General features: G+C 40.6%; 1 protein-coding gene across 4 annotated transcripts in view; it reads left to right on the plus strand.

The window, feature by feature from the left end:
* The first annotated feature begins 3,695 nt into the window (after positions 1-3,695).
* The window catches only part of USP40 (ubiquitin specific peptidase 40), a 76,991-nt gene continuing 60,695 nt past the window's right edge, over positions 3,696-19,991 (plus strand). For 3 of the 4 annotated variants that reach the window (XM_028105207.2, XM_028105209.2, XM_028105210.2), the window contains exons 1-8: positions 3,696-3,791; positions 4,899-5,116; positions 7,643-7,710; positions 9,051-9,164; positions 11,742-11,906; positions 13,539-13,685; positions 15,879-16,022; positions 18,446-18,574. In XM_028105207.2, the coding sequence (XP_027961008.1) occupies positions 3,739-3,791; positions 4,899-5,116; positions 7,643-7,710; positions 9,051-9,164; positions 11,742-11,906; positions 13,539-13,685; positions 15,879-16,022; positions 18,446-18,574 (1,038 nt within the window). In that variant the 5' untranslated portion in view covers positions 3,696-3,738. Of the gene's footprint in view, positions 3,792-4,104; positions 4,211-4,898; positions 5,117-7,642; positions 7,711-9,050; positions 9,165-11,741; positions 11,907-13,538; positions 13,686-15,878; positions 16,023-18,445; positions 18,575-19,991 lie in introns of all 4 variants that reach the window. The other variant, XM_028105208.2, reaches the window with a different exon arrangement.

The raw sequence follows: 19,991 nt of genomic DNA on the forward strand, positions 1-19,991 counted from the left end.
TTTCAAAGATTTTCCTGGAAGCCCCAAGGAATGGCTTCTGCTATTATAACACCTCACAGGATTGTTGTGGACACTTAATTAAATAAATTCATATTGTGAAACTGAATAAAGAAAACCTCATTTAAAAGGAGTTGGTTGGGCTTCCTGGGTGGCATAGTCGGTTAACTGTCAGACTCTTGGTTTCAGCTCTGGTCATGATTTCAGGGTCGTGAGATGGTGCCCCAACTCAGGCTCCATGTTGAGCACGGAGTTGGCTTTGGATTCTCTCTTGTTCTCCCTTTAGCCCTCCTGCTCATGCTCTCTCTCTTTCTCAAATAAGTAAATCTTTTTTTTTTAAGTAAAATAAAATAAAATGCAGTCGGTTGGCCAGAAGGGGGAGCTCTCCTACCCTACCCCACGTCTGCAATTGCAGACCCCAATAGGAAGAGACAGTACCTTGCATTCCCAACAGGAAGAAGCCTATACTTTACCACCCCCAGGAGGAGGAAGGATTGTCTCCTTGCCCAGCAACAGCCCAGCCAATGAGGGGCTGCCACAACTCAGCCAGTGAAAAACCACAGCCCTTAGAACCTCCAGTTTATTCTAGTGGACTTCTTGTTTATAAGAGCCCCTTCCAACAACCCCCTTCCCCCTATGAAAGCACCATTCTTCTCTTTTGTTCTCTGAACTTGCCTATGGTTTTGCCATAGCTTCCATGTCCGGGATAGAATATAATTTTCTGCTATTCCCAAATAAACCCATTTTTGCTGGTAAAATAAATGAGAGTTTTTATCTTTAAGGTTAACAGTATACAAACACACTTCCTGCCTGGCATGCCAGCGGGGCTATGTGTTAGCCATCATTATTACTCATTGGCTAGAACTGTGTCACGTGACCACTCAGAGAGGGAAATCGTGCCCCTTATAAAATTGGGGGTCTGTTAGTAAAGAAGAAGGAGAGAAGCATATCGAACAGGCTGGTAGCAGTGCTCCCACAATCTCTGTCTCACTCTTTGTAATATCCCCAGTGCCAGACACAGGAGAAGGGCTCATCAACATTGCAAAAAGAAAGAAGAAGGGGGCGCCTGGGTGGCTTAGCCGGTTAAGCGGCTGCCTTCGGTTCAGGTCATGATCGCAGGATCCTGGGATCGAGTCCCTCGTCGGGCTCCCCGCTCTGAGGGAGCCTGCTTCTCCCTCTCCCCCTGCCTGCCTCTCTGCCCACTTGTTCTCTCTCTGTGTCAAATAAATAAATAAAATCTTTTTTAAAAAATTACTTATCATGCTAAAAAAAAAAAAAGAAGGGTAGGAAGAAGAGAAAGAAGGAGGGAGAGAGGATGGCCAAGCCGGCAAGCGGGTGACTGACTTTAGAGAGGCAAGGTAGAATCAGTGATTAAGAGTGCAAGCCCTAGAGACAGATCCAGAGGACTCAAATCTTGGTTGGAGATTCTGTGTAACTTTGTAGGAATTACATACCTCCCAGGACCTCAGTCTCCTCATCTGTAGAATGGGAATGATATCAGTTCCCACCATGGGGCATTGTTATGAGAATTAAATGAGATAGTGCTTAGAAACCATCTGCAATATAAGTGCTCACAACTTTTTTAAAGCATCGTTAACTTTTCTTGCACAGCACCTCACAAGGCTGAAATCCTGTGAAACCTTCATGAGCGCAGAGTCTGGTCAATAGTTTTATAGGTTCAACTCCAATTTTCTGGGGAGCAAATAAAGGATTTAAAATTTCACCATAAAGGGGCACCTGGGTGGCTCAGTCAGTTAAGCATCCAGTCTTGATTTCAGGTCACGTCATGATCTCAGGGTCCTAGGATCAAGCCCAGCATTGGGCTCCCAGCTCCATAGGGAGTCTGCTTGAAAATCTCGCCCTCTCCCTCTGCCCCTCCTCCCACTCGCACATGCATGCTCGCTCTCTCTCTCAAATAAATAAATACATCCTTTAAAAAAATTCTAAAATTTCACCATAAACTACAAAGCCACATATTGGTGTTATTAATGATAATGCAACTCATATTTTTAGTGTTAACTGCTGTAGAGGTGACAGGGCAAATAAAGGTATGATCCCTGACTTGGAGATACGGACAAAATGATCAGATGTGATTGCCAGATTCATGGGTTATAAGAGAGTTACACATAATCCTGAAGGCTTAGTGAGAGAAAAGGTCAGATCTTGTTTAGAGATCTAGAAAACCTTTATGGATGAGTTAGAGTTTGAGATGACTTTCATTGAAAGCAGTGAAGGGAGGATCTGGGAGGACAGATATCCCTCACAGAGAGGACAACATGAAACAGGTCACTGAAGGAGGAAGGCAGACAGCACCCCTGGAAACACTTTAACTAGAAAACAGGTGAGTAGTGAGAAATACAGAGTGAAGTGTGTTGGGACCACAGTGGACTAAGAACATCAAAATGAGGAGTTTCTACAGAAGACACTGGGGAAACACTGAGCTTCTCGGTAAAAAAAAAAAAAAAAAAAAAAAGTGTGACCTCAAGGTGGACCTCGTAGTGAGTGACATGTAGGATGGTATGGATAAAATGGGAGTCCACTGAAAAGGCTGTTGGCCTAATGCAGGTGAGGCTCAGTGAGAGTCTGATGGGCAGAGAGGGAGCTGTAGAAATGCAAGAAGCATTGTCCAGGCAATACTTTGAGTCACACTTCATGGACAAAAAGATGAAATTCCAAATACAGCTACAAGACTTTGATGCTGGAGGAGGAGAAGGATGGTGGTTTTAACAGGCCATTCATTCATTCATTCACTCAACAAATATTTATTAAAAACCTTTAATGAGCCAGGAACTGTTGAGGTGGCTGGGATACAGTTCTGCAGAACGGAGAGCCTGTGTCTTCCTGGAGCTAATCTTCTGGCATTCATTCTTGGTCAGGGAATGGAAGTTTGAGGAATATCTACTTTTAAGGAAGAGGGGCATGAAGCACAGCAGGGAAGGGAGAAGCATTCAAAGGGCAGGATAGAATGCCACGGAGCTTCATGAAGAGGAGGCTGCCAAGGTAGCCCAGTGATGACTGTTAACTGGGAACAGCCATTCCTACTGTGGTTTCCTAATCTAACCCTTAGCCTCCTAGCTGGTCCTCTGTCTCCAGTTCTTTCCCTATCAACACTTCCTGAACAGCGCAGCCACACGAATCTCCCTAAAATGTTCCAAGTACAAATCCCTGAGGGTTCGCTTTGACACCTGCCTTGCAATTTCATCGATCACTATAGCTGTTCTTAATCTCTCAAACCTTTCGCTGAAGTAAAAACGATGTTCTCCCTGTCTTGCTCATCCACTCCTGGATGGAAGCTGGATTAGACAGGGGAGATGCCAGAAGTAGAGCCTAAACAGGCCATTGAAATAGTCCACTAAAGTTGTCCAACGGGGCGAGAGGAGATTTTTAAGGTTTTTATGTATTCCTGTGTATGCTACTTAGAGTTGGTGCAGACAAGATAAACACTGAAGATGTTGCACAGGTTACGTGGAACATTTTTCACTGGGGACACATTTGGGAAATGTCTTCGGAAGAGCGTGACAAACCTGAAGCCCTACAGTTTTCCAACGTTCAGGTAACTTGTAAATTAACCACGCCGAAAGACTATTTTGGAACTACATTGCCCATAAGGTCCCGCGCGGCGGCCCGGCGCTCTCGCGGGGCATCCTGGGAAACGTAGTCCGCGCGTTCCATAAATGGCCCACGCTCCAGCCCGCGGGGGAGTTGCCCACGCCAGCATGGCTGCGCCCGCCTGGGGCGCGTATGTGTGTTTCGAATGTGGGCCTGGGCCGGCTCGTGGGGCTGGGCTTTAGGCAGTAAGTGGGGCTGGCAGCTGGGGTTCTCGGGGTGGGGACGTGGGAGGCGCAGGGAAGCTGTGGGCGGCACGCCTGAGGACTGCGAAGCGAGGGGCTGCGCCGGCGGCCTCCGGACGCCGCGCTTTTCTGGCGTCGGGTCAGCGGTACGGGGCTGCGGGGACCTGCTTTTTCGCGCCTCTGGGCCCCATAGTGGCGTGGAGGGCTGGGGGTCCTGGCCTCGACCAGGGCGTGGGGGAAACCGAAATCCAGACCACGAACTCGAGGCCGGCCTTTCAAGTTCCATTTTTTGGTGCCTTTTTTTTTTTTTCCCGAGGAACGGGTTGAAAAGGAATATATTGCATTTCGGCGCTTCCTGTCCCTTAGGAACTGCTAGGCGCTTTGCATTTCTCATCTCCAAGTGACCCTCCGCCACACTCGAGGTGAGACCTTGAGCGGGCCCTGCAGGTCCTCACAGCTAGTGTTGGCATCGACTGGATACATAGTGGAGGGCCTTTAGGCTCGTTGGTTTTAATGGCAGTCTTTTTTTTTTCCCAGTGAACCTCCTTCTGGCTCTTTAGCTTTGGGACCATGTACTAAACTGCTGTAAAAGATTAATTTGTTCCATCTGATTTCTTTTGAGTGTCATAATCTGGCACAAGAAGTGTGAGAAGCTGAGATTTCAGGAAGTGGTTGATGGTCCCCAGGCCCTTGTCAACTCTCAGAATCTAGGATTGGCTTTGCCACCCCCAGCAGATGAGGTGGAATGAGGGGTTTTCTTTCTTTTTTCACTATGCCTTTTTTTTTTAAAGCAGCTATTATTTATTGTGAGCCAAACGCTGTGCACCAAGTGCCTTTCTTAAAAGTCTCTCATTTGGTTTAAATGACCCTGCATGGTAGTTGGTATCCCATTTTACATATTAAGAACACGGGTTAGGTAACTTGCCTGAGGTCACCCAGGTACTGTGGAGCAAGGATGAGAAAATCCAGGTCTTGCAGTCTCCAAAACCCAAACTACTGGATAAACTTTCTGATAGATAATCCCAAGTATGAGATTGGGAGAGGTGTGGACAATTTTGTTTTAAAACTAAAAGCCTTTGTATAACATGTCATTTTTTTTTTTTTTTTAAGGGTAGGCTCTAGTTTCACAATGTTTGGGGATCTATTTGAAGAAGATTATTCCAGTGTGTCAAATTATGAGTATGGAAAAGAGAAGAAATTAAAGACCAAAGCTTTGGAGCCACCAGCTCCTAGAGAATTCACCAATTTAAGCGGAATTAGAAATCAGGGTGGAACCTGTTACCTCAATTCCCTTCTTCAGACTCTTCATTTCACACCTGAATTCAGAGGTATGCTGTTACATGCTTTTGATTAGTAATATGTACCCTTATCTCTACATGTAATCAATTAGGCAAAATTACAAATTATCTTAAAGGAGTATTCCCCAGTATGCGTTTATTGTTGCTAATGTAAGAAATGCTAATTTTCTCTGTAGGGAAATGTGAAGCTTAAATTAAATATACTCTGTGCAAGCATAGTAATTTTTAGTAACAAAAAATAAGGCAATCGATTTCTAATTCCTGTAATTTAAAATACAACAAAGAATTTTGCCAGCCTTCGTTATTGTTATGCTATTTTTTTTTTTTTTGAGTTTTAAAATTTCCCTAAAGTAATAAACACTCCAGCCAGAGTTACCCAAAACAATTCTGTCCTGCCTTTTGGAGTGGGGACGGGGCGTCACATTATTTATACAGTCCACAGTCATTTATCTGCAATTCTGAAATCCAGAATGTCCTGACACCTGATCTGAACTGGTTTGGCATCAGAACCTGACCTGATGTGAGGCTGTTTATAGTCTTGGTTATCTCAGTTGGGTGGATATTCATACATTTATTACAGGAATATTAACTCCTTGATTAATGGATACTGTTTATCCCAAACCCTGCTGGGGATGTAGCGTTAACATACTGTGACCCTTCGTATTACCTTTCTAAAATCTGCAAAGTCCAAAGACCCAGTATGTCAGATAAGGGACTGTGTATAAGAAACAGAAACCCACGTGTATTAGCTCAATTAAAAGGGGAATTTACTGTACGAATATGGGGGAATCTCCTTGAAACCACTACGGGAAGCCAGCCTGACCTCATTGGAGCCTTGATTTCTTGCCCCTGTTTTTCTCTCTGTTTGTCCCATTCCCATCTCTGCACACTAGCTTCCTCCACAAGGGTCTTAGTCTCTTTGATCCCTTGATTTCAATATGAACATTACCTTCACATGGCCCTGACTGGGGCCTTCAGCCACAAAGCTGCATGACTGGCTCAGCTCTCCACAGTGTCTCCTTACACTGAGGACAGACAGCTTGGCTCATCCTGTATCCAGTATCTCATCCATCTTCCCATCACTACCAAATTTGGCAAATTTTTTGACATTTTCTGTTGGCTTCTAAGTTTAGAAAGACTTCCTGCCTCCAGAGATTTAGTAAATATTTACCATTATCCCCTCCCCCAGGGCCATTCTAATGGATTAAGCTGCATGTGGGATTTCAGAATGGTGGCATTTGTCCTTGACTCCATCCTCTCCGTAAAAATCTCTCCCTAACGTATTCAGTTATTCCACCATTAGAAACTTTCAACATATATTTCAACAGATTGCTAGGGAGAGTTAAATTTTTCCAAGTTTTAATATAGTTGAAGTAGAAAATTAGCCTTAAAAGAGACTGAGAAAGGTGATTGGTGGGCAAGCAGTCCAGGTCATACAGAGGGCCACTGAGCAAGGGTTAGGGCTGAATGGAGAAGGCAACTGAGCAAGAGCCCAGGCCATCTTACTCTCAGCAAAGGAGATCGCTGGCCAAGCATGTGGGCTTGTATCTTAATGTGGGCTGTGCATTCCATATAAGGCTTCGTAGGAATCCTGATGCTTATTGAAGGGGAGATATAATATAGAAGGGGTAAGAACTGGCAGAGTACTGGTGGGGAGAAGAATTCTGGAACTTTTTGGGATGGTATCTTGAGTAGGGCTTGATTGGGTTCCACTGTACTAGTCAGGGTGGCTGAGAGTACTGGGTAATAATTGTAAAAGTCCTTGTATGGTTTTGTGCTTTAAGCCTTATATGTTTGTAGTTCGTTTCTTCCCAGTTCCTGCCAGGAGCTTAGGAGGAATATAACATTCATAACCAGGGCAGCGGGGTTTTCAGAGGGACACAGTACCCACCCCATTCCTTCTCTCCCTAGAGTAGATCAAAGTTTCGTAGTAGGAGTTCCCAGCTAGTTTGAATACAGACTTCCCGTACGATTCTGATACGCCCTAGTGAGTGGCATGCGTAGACGTGGGAGTGTAAAACAATTGTGGAGACTGGCCCTGGGTTACCAACTTACTGTTCCAGGTAAGGTCACTACCCTCTGTTATTGCCTTTAACACAGAAAAGACATTCTTATACCAAAAAAAGTAAGGGCGTTGAGAGTTAAAGGTGGCCTTTCTCTCAAAAGGATGGTTGGAAGCCTCACACGTGGCTTGTGAATGAACACACATGACACTATTATATACTGATATTTCCTCATGTGGCTTTTGGGACCCACTGTCATAGGCAATAGGAAGCCATCAAAGATTTCTGATGTTACTGTTTTTAACTTTTATAAGCATAGTTTTCCTTTTATAGATCTTCTGTACTGAAACCTTAGCATGACGCTTTATATAGAGTCGGGGGTCAAAAGTAATGTTATCGGGAAGTAAAATGTGTAGAGTAACAGTATAAATACTGCCACCGTCGTGCTTCTGAATCTTTAACTGATTTTATTTACTGGAGGCTTTGGTTTTCTAAAACAGTTTTTTAAAATGAAATAACATCATTTATCTCTCTGATTCTACGTTTTGTTTAGAAGCTTTATTTTCCCTTGGCCCAGAAGAGCTTGGTTCGTTCGAAGATAAGGATAAACCTGATGCAAAGGTATTAAATCTATGATTTACAGGGTCTTTCTTTGGAGTATTAAAGAAATGTTTTTTAAGGAAGGAATTGAGTTCCTTATTCATAGAAATTCATAATTTTATTAATTACCAAATATTAATCTTTTTTTTCAAGAAGTGACTTGGCCTATATGTGGGACTGAATGGAATCTTCCTTTCAAAAAAGAATTACTTCAAATATAGAGCTGGTACTGCTTTATAGACCTAGCTTGGTCGAGAAGATATTTGCAGCTGACCCACACTAGCCTACCAGGACATCTACTTAATGCACAGATTTGTAACAACAAAAAGTAGAGACTGGTGTTCTTTCAGTTTGATATTCTGGAAATAAGCTGAGTGAGGAATCGGTTTATTATGAGTACATATCTCATCTTCTTCTTCCTGGCTTTAAATACCATTCAGAAGTTTATTGCTTTCAGGCTAAAATCTGCGTTTCTTAATAGGAGTCTTCTTTGGGGTGCCTGGGTGGCTCAGTTGGTTAAGCATCTGCCTTCGGCTCAGGTCATGATCCCAGGGTCCTGGGATTGAACCCCACATCGGGCTCCCTGCTCAGTGGGGAGCCTGCTTCTCCCTCTCCCTCTGCCTGCCTGCCTGCCTACTTCTGATCTCTTTCTCTCTCTCTCTCTGTCAAATAAATAAATAAAATCTTTAAAAAAAAAAAAATAGTCTTCTGTAATCTGGCCCAGCTCTTCTCAAACCACCTGTGCTGCAAAGAGCCAATTTTTGTGTATTTCCTTTTCTCCCCAATCTCTCGCAGATCATACTCTAGCGTCAAATTGCCATAGAAGTGTCTGAAGTCTTATTCTTGCCTTATATATGAAAGTCCAGTCTGCTCACAAGGCTCTGAGCACCCTTCTCTGCCTGCCCTAAACCTCCCCACACCAGATAAAGCAGGAAGACCGTGAGGCAGGTGCATCCAGCTCTCGGAGGTGTCCAGACTCCACAGCAAGTGAGAGTCGTGACTGGAATTTTCCTCACAGGGAGTGTGTCTCTATCTGAGAGGTTTCAGAGAAGGAGTGAACTAGCAAGAGACTGAAATGATTGGCAGCAATCAGCCAGGTGGTTTCTTGGGGCCTACGGGGGTGTTCGTATTGATCTGTACTATGTCAAGGTAGAAAACTCCAGATAGCTAAAACTTTTTGGATTGAATTAGAATTTTAGAAGAAGAGTGAATCTTACTTCATCCTGTGTAATAGTTTTAAACTTCCTCCAGATTGAACTGAATGAACTAGGAAAGAGGAGAAAACTAGTTTGCAGTTCTTTTAAAACACCCCAACTGATGTGAACCGATTTCATTTAGAAATGCATTTGCTTCTCGATCAGGTTCGGATCATACCTTTACAGTTACAACGGTTGTTTGCCCAGCTTCTGCTCTTAGACCAGGATGCAGCATCCACAGCAGACCTCACTGACAGCTTCGGGTGGACCAGCAATGAGGTATGAAGATCAGCTTCTCCAAGGAACAAAGTTATCAGCAATAAAGAGTAAACACTGGTTTAATAACATTATCTAACTTCCTTTAATTTTGTCTTAGGGTCTGAAGAAATAGTTTAAATATTTACTTCTCATGTTCAATAACTACAAGCCATAGGTATATTTCTAGACACTTGCCCTGTGCAGGATTTTATGAATGGGAATGATTTGGCATGGGAGAGAGGGTTCTAGATAGAGGGAGAAGTAGAAGAACTGGCTTTTACAATTTCTACCCTTTATATAGTCGAGTCGGGATACAACATCTACATGCAAATTACCATTTATGTAACAAACTGCTAATCAGCCCAAAAAGCTGACTGGCAATAGTTCTGTCTGCCTTTATGACAGAACTATTGCCAGTGTGCTTTTGTGTTTGGGTCTGGGTATTCTCATTGGAACACTCGCTTCAAGCAAAAGGGTAAAAACATTCTTGGCAGGTCTTTGCATTTTCCATGTCCTGCTTTTCTCCAGACTCTCTTCATTTTCTTCCTGTATCCTCCTGTGTGTGGACGTTGTCTGATTTTCTGTTGGAGTTTCTAAAGAGTACTTCACTCTATGCAAACACTGAACATGTCAACAGTGAGTAAAGGTGCTTGTTGTCAATACTGATGAGCTGCGATTTTTTTATGGACCACATGTATTCTTGAAAGAGAGAGGTGTGGGAGAATTTAAAGAGGCAATGACCAGAATAATGTTATATTGCCTTCAAAGTAAACTTTACAGTGTGGTCTTCTAATGAGGAACGCTCCTAAACCAGACAAGGCTGTGAGATTGAAGAGGTAGGGCTTAGGCTTTGAAGAAAATGGGGTATCACACAGTTAAATTTCTGGTGTAGGGCAGGTGCTTAGGGTTAAGTCCTTGTTCCTTCCTTGTTTTAAAAATGGCCTCTCTGTTGAGATACAGTTCACATGCCTATAGATTCACTCTTCAGGGTACCAGTCAGCATTTGTTCAGTATATTCACAGAGTTGTACAACCATCAAAACAGTCAATTTTAGAACATTTTCTTCACCCCAAAAAGAAACCCCATACCCATTAGCAGTCACTCTTCCCCCCTAGACCCTGGCAACCACTCACCACCTTTCTGCCTTCCCAGATTTGCCTGTTTTGTGTATTTCACAGAAATAGACATGGAATTACACGATATGAGATCTTTTTAAAGTAGTTTTATTCACTTAAAATCATGTTTTCAAGATTCAAGCATGTTACAGTATGTATCAGCACTCCATCCCTTTTTATTGCCAAGTAATATCCTGCTGGAGGGATGGGCCACATTTTTTTTAATCTCGTCATCAGCTGATGGATTTTCGTTTTTGATCATGAGCTTCCGCTGAGTTGCTGATTTCATACTCTTAAAGCAGTGAAAACCCTATTTATTAATCTCTAAATAAAATCTCTCAGGAAACCTGCTAGGATTGGGAGAGAGGGACTCAGAGACATCTTTGCCAAACTTAGAATTGTTCAGAAACAGAGCTTAAAAACTTGCACAGGTTCCCTTCAGAGGCAGTGATACAGGAGAAATTTAGTGTCTTGTATGTTGAAAAACAAGAAAAAAGATCCTGAGGCCCACTTACTGCTCCAGCTCTCATCCACTTTATCAGCTTCTTTTCACATGACACTTTTCTTTAAAATTGTCTTTCCTCATGGTCTCTACTTCTGCACCTTCCATTTGTTCATCTACCTCCTTTCTGCCTTTCTTGTCAAAGTCACTCGTGACATCCATGTGCCAAGTTCTAGGAGACACCTCTGTGCTCTCAGCGGGCTCTCAGGGGCATTCACCACCCCTCCCCACCCCCGACCCCGTCAAAGCACCAGCTCCCACTTGATCCTTCTTTGTTCTAAAAATGGCCTCTCTGTTGAGATAGAATTCACACGCCGTAAGATTCACTCTTCAGGGTACAAGTCAGCACTTGTTCGTGACCTCATCTCCTGGTCCCCCCCACCCCCCACTGTCTTCCTCCTCTGCTCCACTTCTGAGTGTTGGTGTCCCCCTTGCCTCTGGTTTATCAGTCGTTCTTAAGGCGTTCAGTCTGTTCTCACACAGTCGCATGACTCGTGGTGGAGTGAAGCGAGTGCCATCGGAATTTTTCTCATCTCTGTGTTACTTGGTTTGTATCTGTAAGCAGTAAATTCTGGTTCCTTTCAAATGCTGGTAATTCAGATCCCCTGATGTAAGTGAGATGTTGCCAGCTCTGAGAGACTGCTCTGTGCCTCTTGGGTTCTTCCCTCCTCTGCTTCTGGGGCGCGGGCATATGTGTGGTTTCCCACACGAACAAAAGCACTTTCCTGTTGCAAGTGAGTTGAGTTATATGTACACACTGAACACCACCTGTTCATATTTCGTTTTGGAGTGAAACTAAAAGCAGTGGTGATCTCTTAACCTGATCTCGGTTTGTTTAGCTTAGTCATCCTTAATATTTGATCAAGGCTTACCTTTGGATTTCTAGATAAATCTTGTGTTTTTTTACCTAATACCATTTTAAAAATCTGTTTTTAAAAATCTGAAGCACAAAATTACATTTAAAAGTTACCTGTTTTATAGGAAATGAGGCAACATGATGTGCAGGAACTGAATCGAATTCTCTTTAGTGCTTTGGAAACCTCTTTAGTCGGGACCTCCGGCCATGACCTCATCAATCGTCTGTATCATGGAACCGTTGTTAACCAGGTTGTTTGTAAAGAGTGTAAGAATGTCAGTGAAAAGCAGGTGAATATGCAAGTGTGTTGTAGTAATAAGTTGTGTCGTAATTTATAACGCACATGATTAAATCTGTGATCTGTAATATCGTGAGGAGCAAAGTGTTTATTACTAGAAATAACCTTATCAGGTTTTTTTTTCTTTTATTCTACACTTCAATCCTAAATTTATAATCCAGATTTCTTCTTATAAACTGAAAGAAGCAAATGTCTTAAAGCATAGCTTTAATCTTTTATTCAGTTCTCTGATATTCAGAAAATAAATTTGGGGGATGTTTATAGGTAGAGGTCTGTGCCCTCATGAGAAAAGCCAATATCATGGTTGGTGGGAGTATTCTAACAAAAATTAATTAAAGAAGTAATAAAAATAGAGATTACTAAGGAATGTTTACATTGATAAACCAATAATTAAATATTAGATTTCGTTTATTAATGTCCTTCAGAAAGTGCATTTGTATGTGTATGAGCTTATGTTGTCCATTTAATCCATTGGAAATTAGAAATCGGAAATTTGCTCATGAAATAGAATAATCTCCTCTTGCTCTATAAATCTTGTACAGCACATGATTGCATCACTGAATAGTTGTCGCTTAATGAAAATCTCCTTTTGTTATCGCAAGAGTTAATAGAAAATTGCTGTGATTGACTGGGTAAAAAATTAAATGCCATTTTCTAAATTTTGCATTAATTCCTTTTTTGGATACATAGAGATATATATATATGTTTTTCTGCTTTTTATGAAAGACTTGGGAATGAAAAATACTTTTTGGTCCTTTTGCCTGTACTACTAGAGAGTTTAGTCAGCCTAGATTGGAAATATTAAGATGTTGTGTGTCTTTGGATTACCATATGATTGCCTTAACTATACTGTAATAATTCACAAAGAAATTTCAAGAAATAATGTATATGAAGGCACATAATTATCAACTTTAACTTTTCATACATACATATTATAAATTGTATGTGTTGTTTGTATTTAGATTTCCACCACGAACTAGTTAGAACTCATTATTTTACAGTCCCTGTAATAGCCCCTCGGAGTAATGCTAGTGCACACACACACAAAACTGAATGATTTCAACTTGTCAGATTTTGAGTGTTTATTACTACAAGTAAATTATAATTCAAATGTAGTTATAGTAGAGTCGATAGACTCCTGTTTGCAAAATGCTCTCCTCTTAATTTTCATAAAAATACCTTTTAATCCTGGCTCAAAACAATTTTTTTCTTACAACTTCCTTAGTATATCTTAAGCCAGCCCTAGCAGAAGAGGAGAAGGAAGTGGGGTTTACGCTAGAGACTCCAGCCCTGCCCAGGACTGAGACAGAACTGATAGGCACCACACACTTACCAGTTCAGATGTGTTTTCGGTGGTTTGTTTTAGTTCCTGCTAAAATAGGCTTGATTATAGCTACAATGAACTTAAGGAAAATCCTGATGTATTTTAAGCCAAATTATAATTTGTTTTAGGGTAATTTTGTGTGATCAATTTCACAGTATCTGATTGGGAGGTCTATACCTTCACACATACAGTGTTTTAGGGAAAAGTTATCTGTTATTCCCAGTATGTTTAGGAGTTGGTGATGTGTTCGTGAACCGCTGTGAAATTGTTTTTTCAATATTATAATCATGTGTATTTCAGGAAGACTTCTTAGATCTAACAGTAGCAGTAAAAAATGTGTCAGGTTTGGAAGATGCCCTCTGGACCATGTATGTAGAAGAGGAAATGTTTGACTGTGACAACTTATACCACTGTGGGACTTGTGACAGGCTGGTTAAAGCTGCCAAGGTAAGCCAGATACCTGCCTTCTCCCAGGGGCCCACTCAGTACTTGGTAGCATGAAGGTTTGCCAAGTGAAGTCAGCTTGTGTGAGAAAGTCTGGAAGATACACATGAACCTCTTAATTGCAGCTAAGGATTGAAAAGACAGTTACTTTCTACATATATCTGTATTTTAAATTTTTACAATCAAGAATTTTTTTAAGCTTTCAACCCAACAGGTCTCTCAACTTCTTTCTGTCCCAGGAAAAATTTATGTGTACTTCAGTGTTTCTTAAGTGTGCCTTTTTTTAAAATAAACTCCCCATATCCTTGCTTTTTGCAAACTAACATAAGGAAGAGGGCGATGGATTTTTGTTTCTGCCGAGAAGCTCATTGAGCTTTCCTTTCTTTGCTTACTACTGCGAAAACAGCTTCATTTTCTGCACATGGAGTTACTTTACAATATTGATAGGTACACCCTCCCTGATTAGCAAGTCTAATACGCCCCTTCTGCCTCCCCCAGTGGGGATACTCATCTTGCCGATTAAAGGGCCTGACAGGGTACCTGTGGGTTTCTTACTCAGGGATGAGAGGAAGACAAGCCTTAGTAACTTAACTATTCCACTGCTGCTGGATGATGTGATGGGCTCTCCAGTCGGTGGTTAGTGGGCACCGGCTTGTAGGGCTCCCACAAAAGATGGGTCTTTGCAGCTACCTGTAACAGAAAGCACCGTTCCTAGAGCTGACAGTTACTGAATTTTCCAACAAACATAATGAGGACTGATTCATAGAACATACCATATTGATTTAGATCCTGGAGGTTGTAGGTGAGAATGTTAAAACAAAACAAAACAAAACAAAAAAACTCCATGCCTGTAGCTTTCACAATAGGATTGGAAACCAGGGTAATTTTACACTGTTTAATGTGTATTTCCATCCAACCTTTGCCTTTTTGTGACGCGCAAATAGGTTTATCTTTCGCTTATCGATTTTTCATTTCACCTTTGGTGTTTAAAACTACGATCTAATAAATATAAAATTCAGAAGATGAAAAGTCTTGGAAGGATACTTAAACACATTCCTAATTTTGGTTGAACTTATTTGCACATTAGTAAAACAAGAACCTTTAGCTCAACAAAAGCAGTTCTTGGCATGTACTTTTTATGTTACTGGTTTAATTCTTTTTCAATGGAAATTTTTTCATCTCAATACTTTTAAAATTGCACCCTAAATTTCCATTTGTTGTGTACCTAAATCAATGTAGGTTTTCTTATTCTGAGCAGACTTTTCTCAGCTGTAGTATAGAAGAAATACTTGGGTTTTTTAGATATATATTTTTTTTAACATGTTGGAGAATCTGCCGTGTTACATTGCTGTTTTTTCACTTAACTTTTTTAACCCCCAATTTGTGGAATTGTTTTAAATTTCTTTTTAGGAATGTTAGATATTTATATGTAAGGATAATATTATAATTAAGGACAGCTTTATAGATGGGGAAAGGATTTTTTTTGCCACTCCCTACCCAACATACCATTAGTGTTAAGGGGTTGGGAAGCTGATGACTTTTAAATAAAACGCAGCATCATCTAGCATTTTGTTTTAAAGCAAGGAAATAAAAAAAACCTTTTTACCTGCTTTTAAGGACAGTCATTATAAAACCCCAATCAATGGGTCTTAACATTTGGGGAGTGAGAGCCTTTTGAAAGTCTAATGAAAACCGTGGATCTTCTCCCCATAAAAATACAAGTACGCAAACCATGTAATTTCAAGGGTTCACATCCACTGAAATAGGTCCATAGGTCCCAGGTGAAGAGCTCCAGTCCTTCAGTAAATAAAAGGACCGTGTGCGTGCTAGGCAAAGTGGAGGCACCGAGGAGGCCAGGACTCACACAGGGAAGGAGCAGTGTTAGAAGGGGGGGGGGGCACCAGTTACAACACGCTTGTCGGATAGCTTTGATTATAGGATATCAATGCTAAAAACATGAACTTGGGTTGTAAATTTTTAGTTAACATAAATGAGCAGTATCACCTTTAGTCCCATAAAAGAGAGGAATTCATATCAAGAGCTCACTTGAATCCAAGATGATGAATTTATGTGATTGAAGGATACGTTTCTCTTAAAACTGCATCACGGGTTGCTTTTTCATATCTTAAGAAACATTATGTATTCTTTTCTATAACTCTGCTTTTAAAACAACTGTAAAAATTTTTCTTTCAACAGTCGGCCAAATTACGTAAGCTGCCTCCCTTTCTTACTGTTTCATTATTAAGATTTAATTTTGATTTTGTGAAGCGTGAACGATACAAGGAAACTAGCTGTTACACGTTCCCTCTCCGGATCAATCTCAAGCCTTTTTGTGAACAGGTTTGAATTATTTTATTGTGAAATTCTTTCTTTTCTCCTCTCAAGATTGAGTCTTTTTTTGGTCTCATTTTCAGTTGGCTTATTGCAGAATCTTTTAACCTGGCACAGTTAATATTTTGAGTTGGGTAATTCTTTGTTGTGGGGTCTGTATCTCCTGTGTTGTAGGGTTGGAAGCTGCCTCCCTGGCTTCTGCCTGCTAGATGACAGTAGCATCCCACCCTCCCACCCCACCCCCAGTGGTGACAAAAGTGTCCAGGCCTTACCGAGTGCCTGTGTCTCCTGGGGGAGAGCGTGGATAAAATCAGTCCCAGCTGAGAACTGCCGGTTTATTACAGTAGTTTTGAATTCCCAAAGTACAGATTTGTTCTCAGTTCTTTTTACTAAACTCTCCTTGAAAAATCTTTGAAAAGAAAACTTAAGAACAAAATTAGAAATGACCCAACATTAGGAGAAATGACCATTAATTAGTACCTTGTTATTTAGATTTAGTTTACATGAGATGCAATAATGAATTACACGTCTAGAAAGTGAATAGGTGATTGGAACTTTGCTAGAATTCATAATCTTTGAGATACAGGAAGGAAAGTTTTGAAAACAAATTAATTATACAATGTACTTTATAAGCCATTTTAAAATATTTTCTATATAATCGCTGTACATGCCAAGATCAGAGTCATGAGACTGCTGCATTTCTTACTACAAATCATTATTTGTATGTTTATCAAGACCAGAAAGAACATTTATTAAGTAGCTATTGAGTTTCTTTGTATAAAAATTATATTTTCTTTATTCTTCCATTCGGATGGGCCACCTTCTACTTCAAGCCTCATAGCTGAGCTTTTTGGGTTTTGTTTGATTGGCACATACAGAATGAACAGTTTTTCCAGAGTAAGTTAATATACCCCCCCATTTACTGCCTGAACAGAACAGTTCTTGGGGGCGCCTGGGTGGCTCAGTCGATTAAGCATCCGACTCTTGATCTCAGCTCAGGTCTTGATCTCAGGGTCACGAGCCCTTGCACTGGGCTCCGTGCTGGGCGTGAAGCCTACTTAACAACAACAACAATAATTTTTTTTCAGGATAACTGAGTTAATTCTTTTATAATTTTCCAGTTTTGTTGAGAAATAATTGACAGACATCACTGTACGTTTAAGGTGTACAGGATGATGGTTTGATTTACATATATTGCAAAATGACCACACAAGATTTAGTTAACATGTATCATCTCATATAGACAAATTTTAGCTCTTTAAAAAAAAAAGTAGTTTTGGGGCGCCTGGGTGGCTCAGTCGTTAAGCATCTGCCTTCGGCTCAGGTCATGATCCCGGGGTCCTGGGATCGAGCCCCGCATCGGGCTCCCTGCTCAGCGGGAAGCCTGCTTCTCCCTCTCCCACTCCCCCTGCTTGTGTTCCCTCTCTCGCTGTCTCTCTCTCTGTCAAATAAATAAATAAAATCTTTTAAAAAAATTAAAAATAAAAAAAGTAGTTTGTCACATTTTTTAACATACTTTGAAATTACAAAATTGAAATAGGTGAACCATTGAGCACTAGCTAAGAAATTGACCACAATTTTACTTTTTTATTATTTATGAAAAAAATTGTCACTTTGCATCTTTGTTCATCTCTCTTTTGCCTGAACCAGACATTTTAAAAATACTGCTTACTTTAAAAGTACAAAAAAATAAGAGTACAATGTTTCAGGGAAATAAGTTTCTTCGATAATTGGCACCCTTCAAGTAGCATGTTCACATGCAAAGTATCTCAACCCAAAGTAGATTTTTTTTTTTTAATGCCAGTATAAGTGTTCATCAGTTGGGTCAGTCATAATTATAGAGCATGTTAATTATAGAAAAGATTGATCATAGAAGAAAGAACCTGTTCATCCCACTAAACTGCCTCTAAACAAACAGCTAGTATTCATAATTGCTTCATTCCTGTGCTGCGGAGCGCAGTGTCAGGAGGGTGGTAGTGGATATGGCTCTGACTCTGAGGCCCATGTTGGAATATAGGACAAATTCAACAGCTAAAGAACACATTTCTAAAGCGGCATAGTAGGTATAAGACAAAGGTGGTTTTCTCTTGCTAAAACTATCGCAGATGCATTGGGGAGTGTGTTTTATTAGCACTTTGGCATACGTGATCTTAGCCAAAGTACATAAAAATAACATTTTGTGTGTTTTCATATTTAAGAGGCAGAATTTGCTTGGTTGTTGTGTGATTGGTATTAGATGAATGACAGTTTTCAATCTAAGAATTAAGAATGTTGAAATTTAAAGCCAATTACTCAAATTTATCTTAATTTACCCCTAAATAATGATATTAAACAGGTTTCTTATTTTAATAGTTGAAATTCTTTCTTCTCTTTGGTCATGTGTCTTTCCCATTTTACATAAACTCTCACTGTTTACGCTCTTTTTCCCACAGAGTGACTTGGATGACTTGGAGCATGTATATGATCTTTTCTCGGTTATTATACATAAAGGTGGTTGCTATGGAGGACATTACCACGTGTATATTAAAGATGTTGATCATCTGGGAAACTGGCAATCTCAGGTAAGCATAGCAATTAGTTCTAGTCTTACTGTTTTGGCGAGGATCATCTTTTGCCACGTATTATGTATATATTCACCCTCGGAAATTTTTATAGGCATGGAAAGTCAATACAGTTAGAAGTTTTAAATTTTTGTTTCTAACAGAAAAATAACCAGCATTGTAGGAACACCTTCTATAGATACTCTTCACCTGCATCCTTCAGTTGTTAACAATTTGCCAAGTCTGTGCAAACATGCACACACAGTTAACATTATCTTATGAGTACTGAACCATCTGAAATTAAGCTGAAGACGTCAGATCCCTCTACCCCTAAGTACTTCCGTGTTTATCTCCCGAGAATAAGGGTGTTTTAGATCAAAATCGGAAACTTCCACACTCCACCGGTTGTCTCCTCAGATCCTTTATAGCATTTTCTTCCCCACTCTAGTGTCAACTGCAGGGTCCTGCATTATATTTAGTTAGCATATCTCTTAGATCTCCTGTAATCAATAACTGTTCCTCGGCTTCTCTTTGTCTTTTGTGGCACCAGCCAAAGATGATGAAGATTTTACTCCTATACTGTCTTCTAAAAGTTTTATAGTTTTGCCTTTTACATTTAAAACTTCTCAGTCGTTCTGGAATGGTTTCCTATGAATGGGGTGTGATTTTTTTTCTTTTTTTAACCCGGTTGCCCATTACCATTTATTGAATAATCCATTCTTTCCCCACCAATCCACAGTGCCAGTTCTTTTATATCAATTGTTTATTTATGTATGAGTCCTTTGGGGCCCCTCTATTCTGTTTCATTGTTCCTTGTCTCTATTCTTAGGCCAATACCACATTGTTAGTTTCTGTAGCATTATAGCAGTCATGATATCTGGTAGGGCAAGTCTCCCTGTGTGGTGTTACTCTTCAGGAGTGTCTTGGCCTTTTATACTTCTGTGACCATTTCTAGAATCAGCTTGTCAGTATTCACACACACACAACACCCATTCTCAGAAGTAGTAGAATTTTGAACATACATCTATAAGTCAGATAAATCTTTTCATATTTTAGAGCTTCTTACTGAAAAAGCTTTGTAATTTTCTTAAGAATTTGCAGATGTTCTGAGGGAAAGCACCACCTGGACATCTAGTTCCAGTTATTTGCAACGGGAAGACTCAAAGTTATGTTACACACCAACCCCAGCCTCTCAACCAGTTTTCTAACATGTACCTAAAACACAGTGAAATTTCCGCCTATAAGTTACAAATCATCGTGGGAGGATGTAGGATGCTTATGATGTCTTCCCGATTATCAGACAGGTGCTATTGTTAATCTGTAGTTGCACCACATATAGTAATACAGCTTCTCTGGGTGACACCAGTGTTCTAGATACATGTTCTCCTTGTTGGCATTGTTTGCTTTTCAGAACATCTGTCTGCATTTCTCATGCTCC

Source organism: Eumetopias jubatus, unplaced genomic scaffold (assembly GCF_037043125.1).
Source record: "Eumetopias jubatus isolate StellerSeaLion01/CBP00866 unplaced genomic scaffold, mEumJub1_p1.0 scaffold_3, whole genome shotgun sequence".
Taxonomy (NCBI): Eukaryota; Metazoa; Chordata; class Mammalia; order Carnivora; family Otariidae; genus Eumetopias; species Eumetopias jubatus.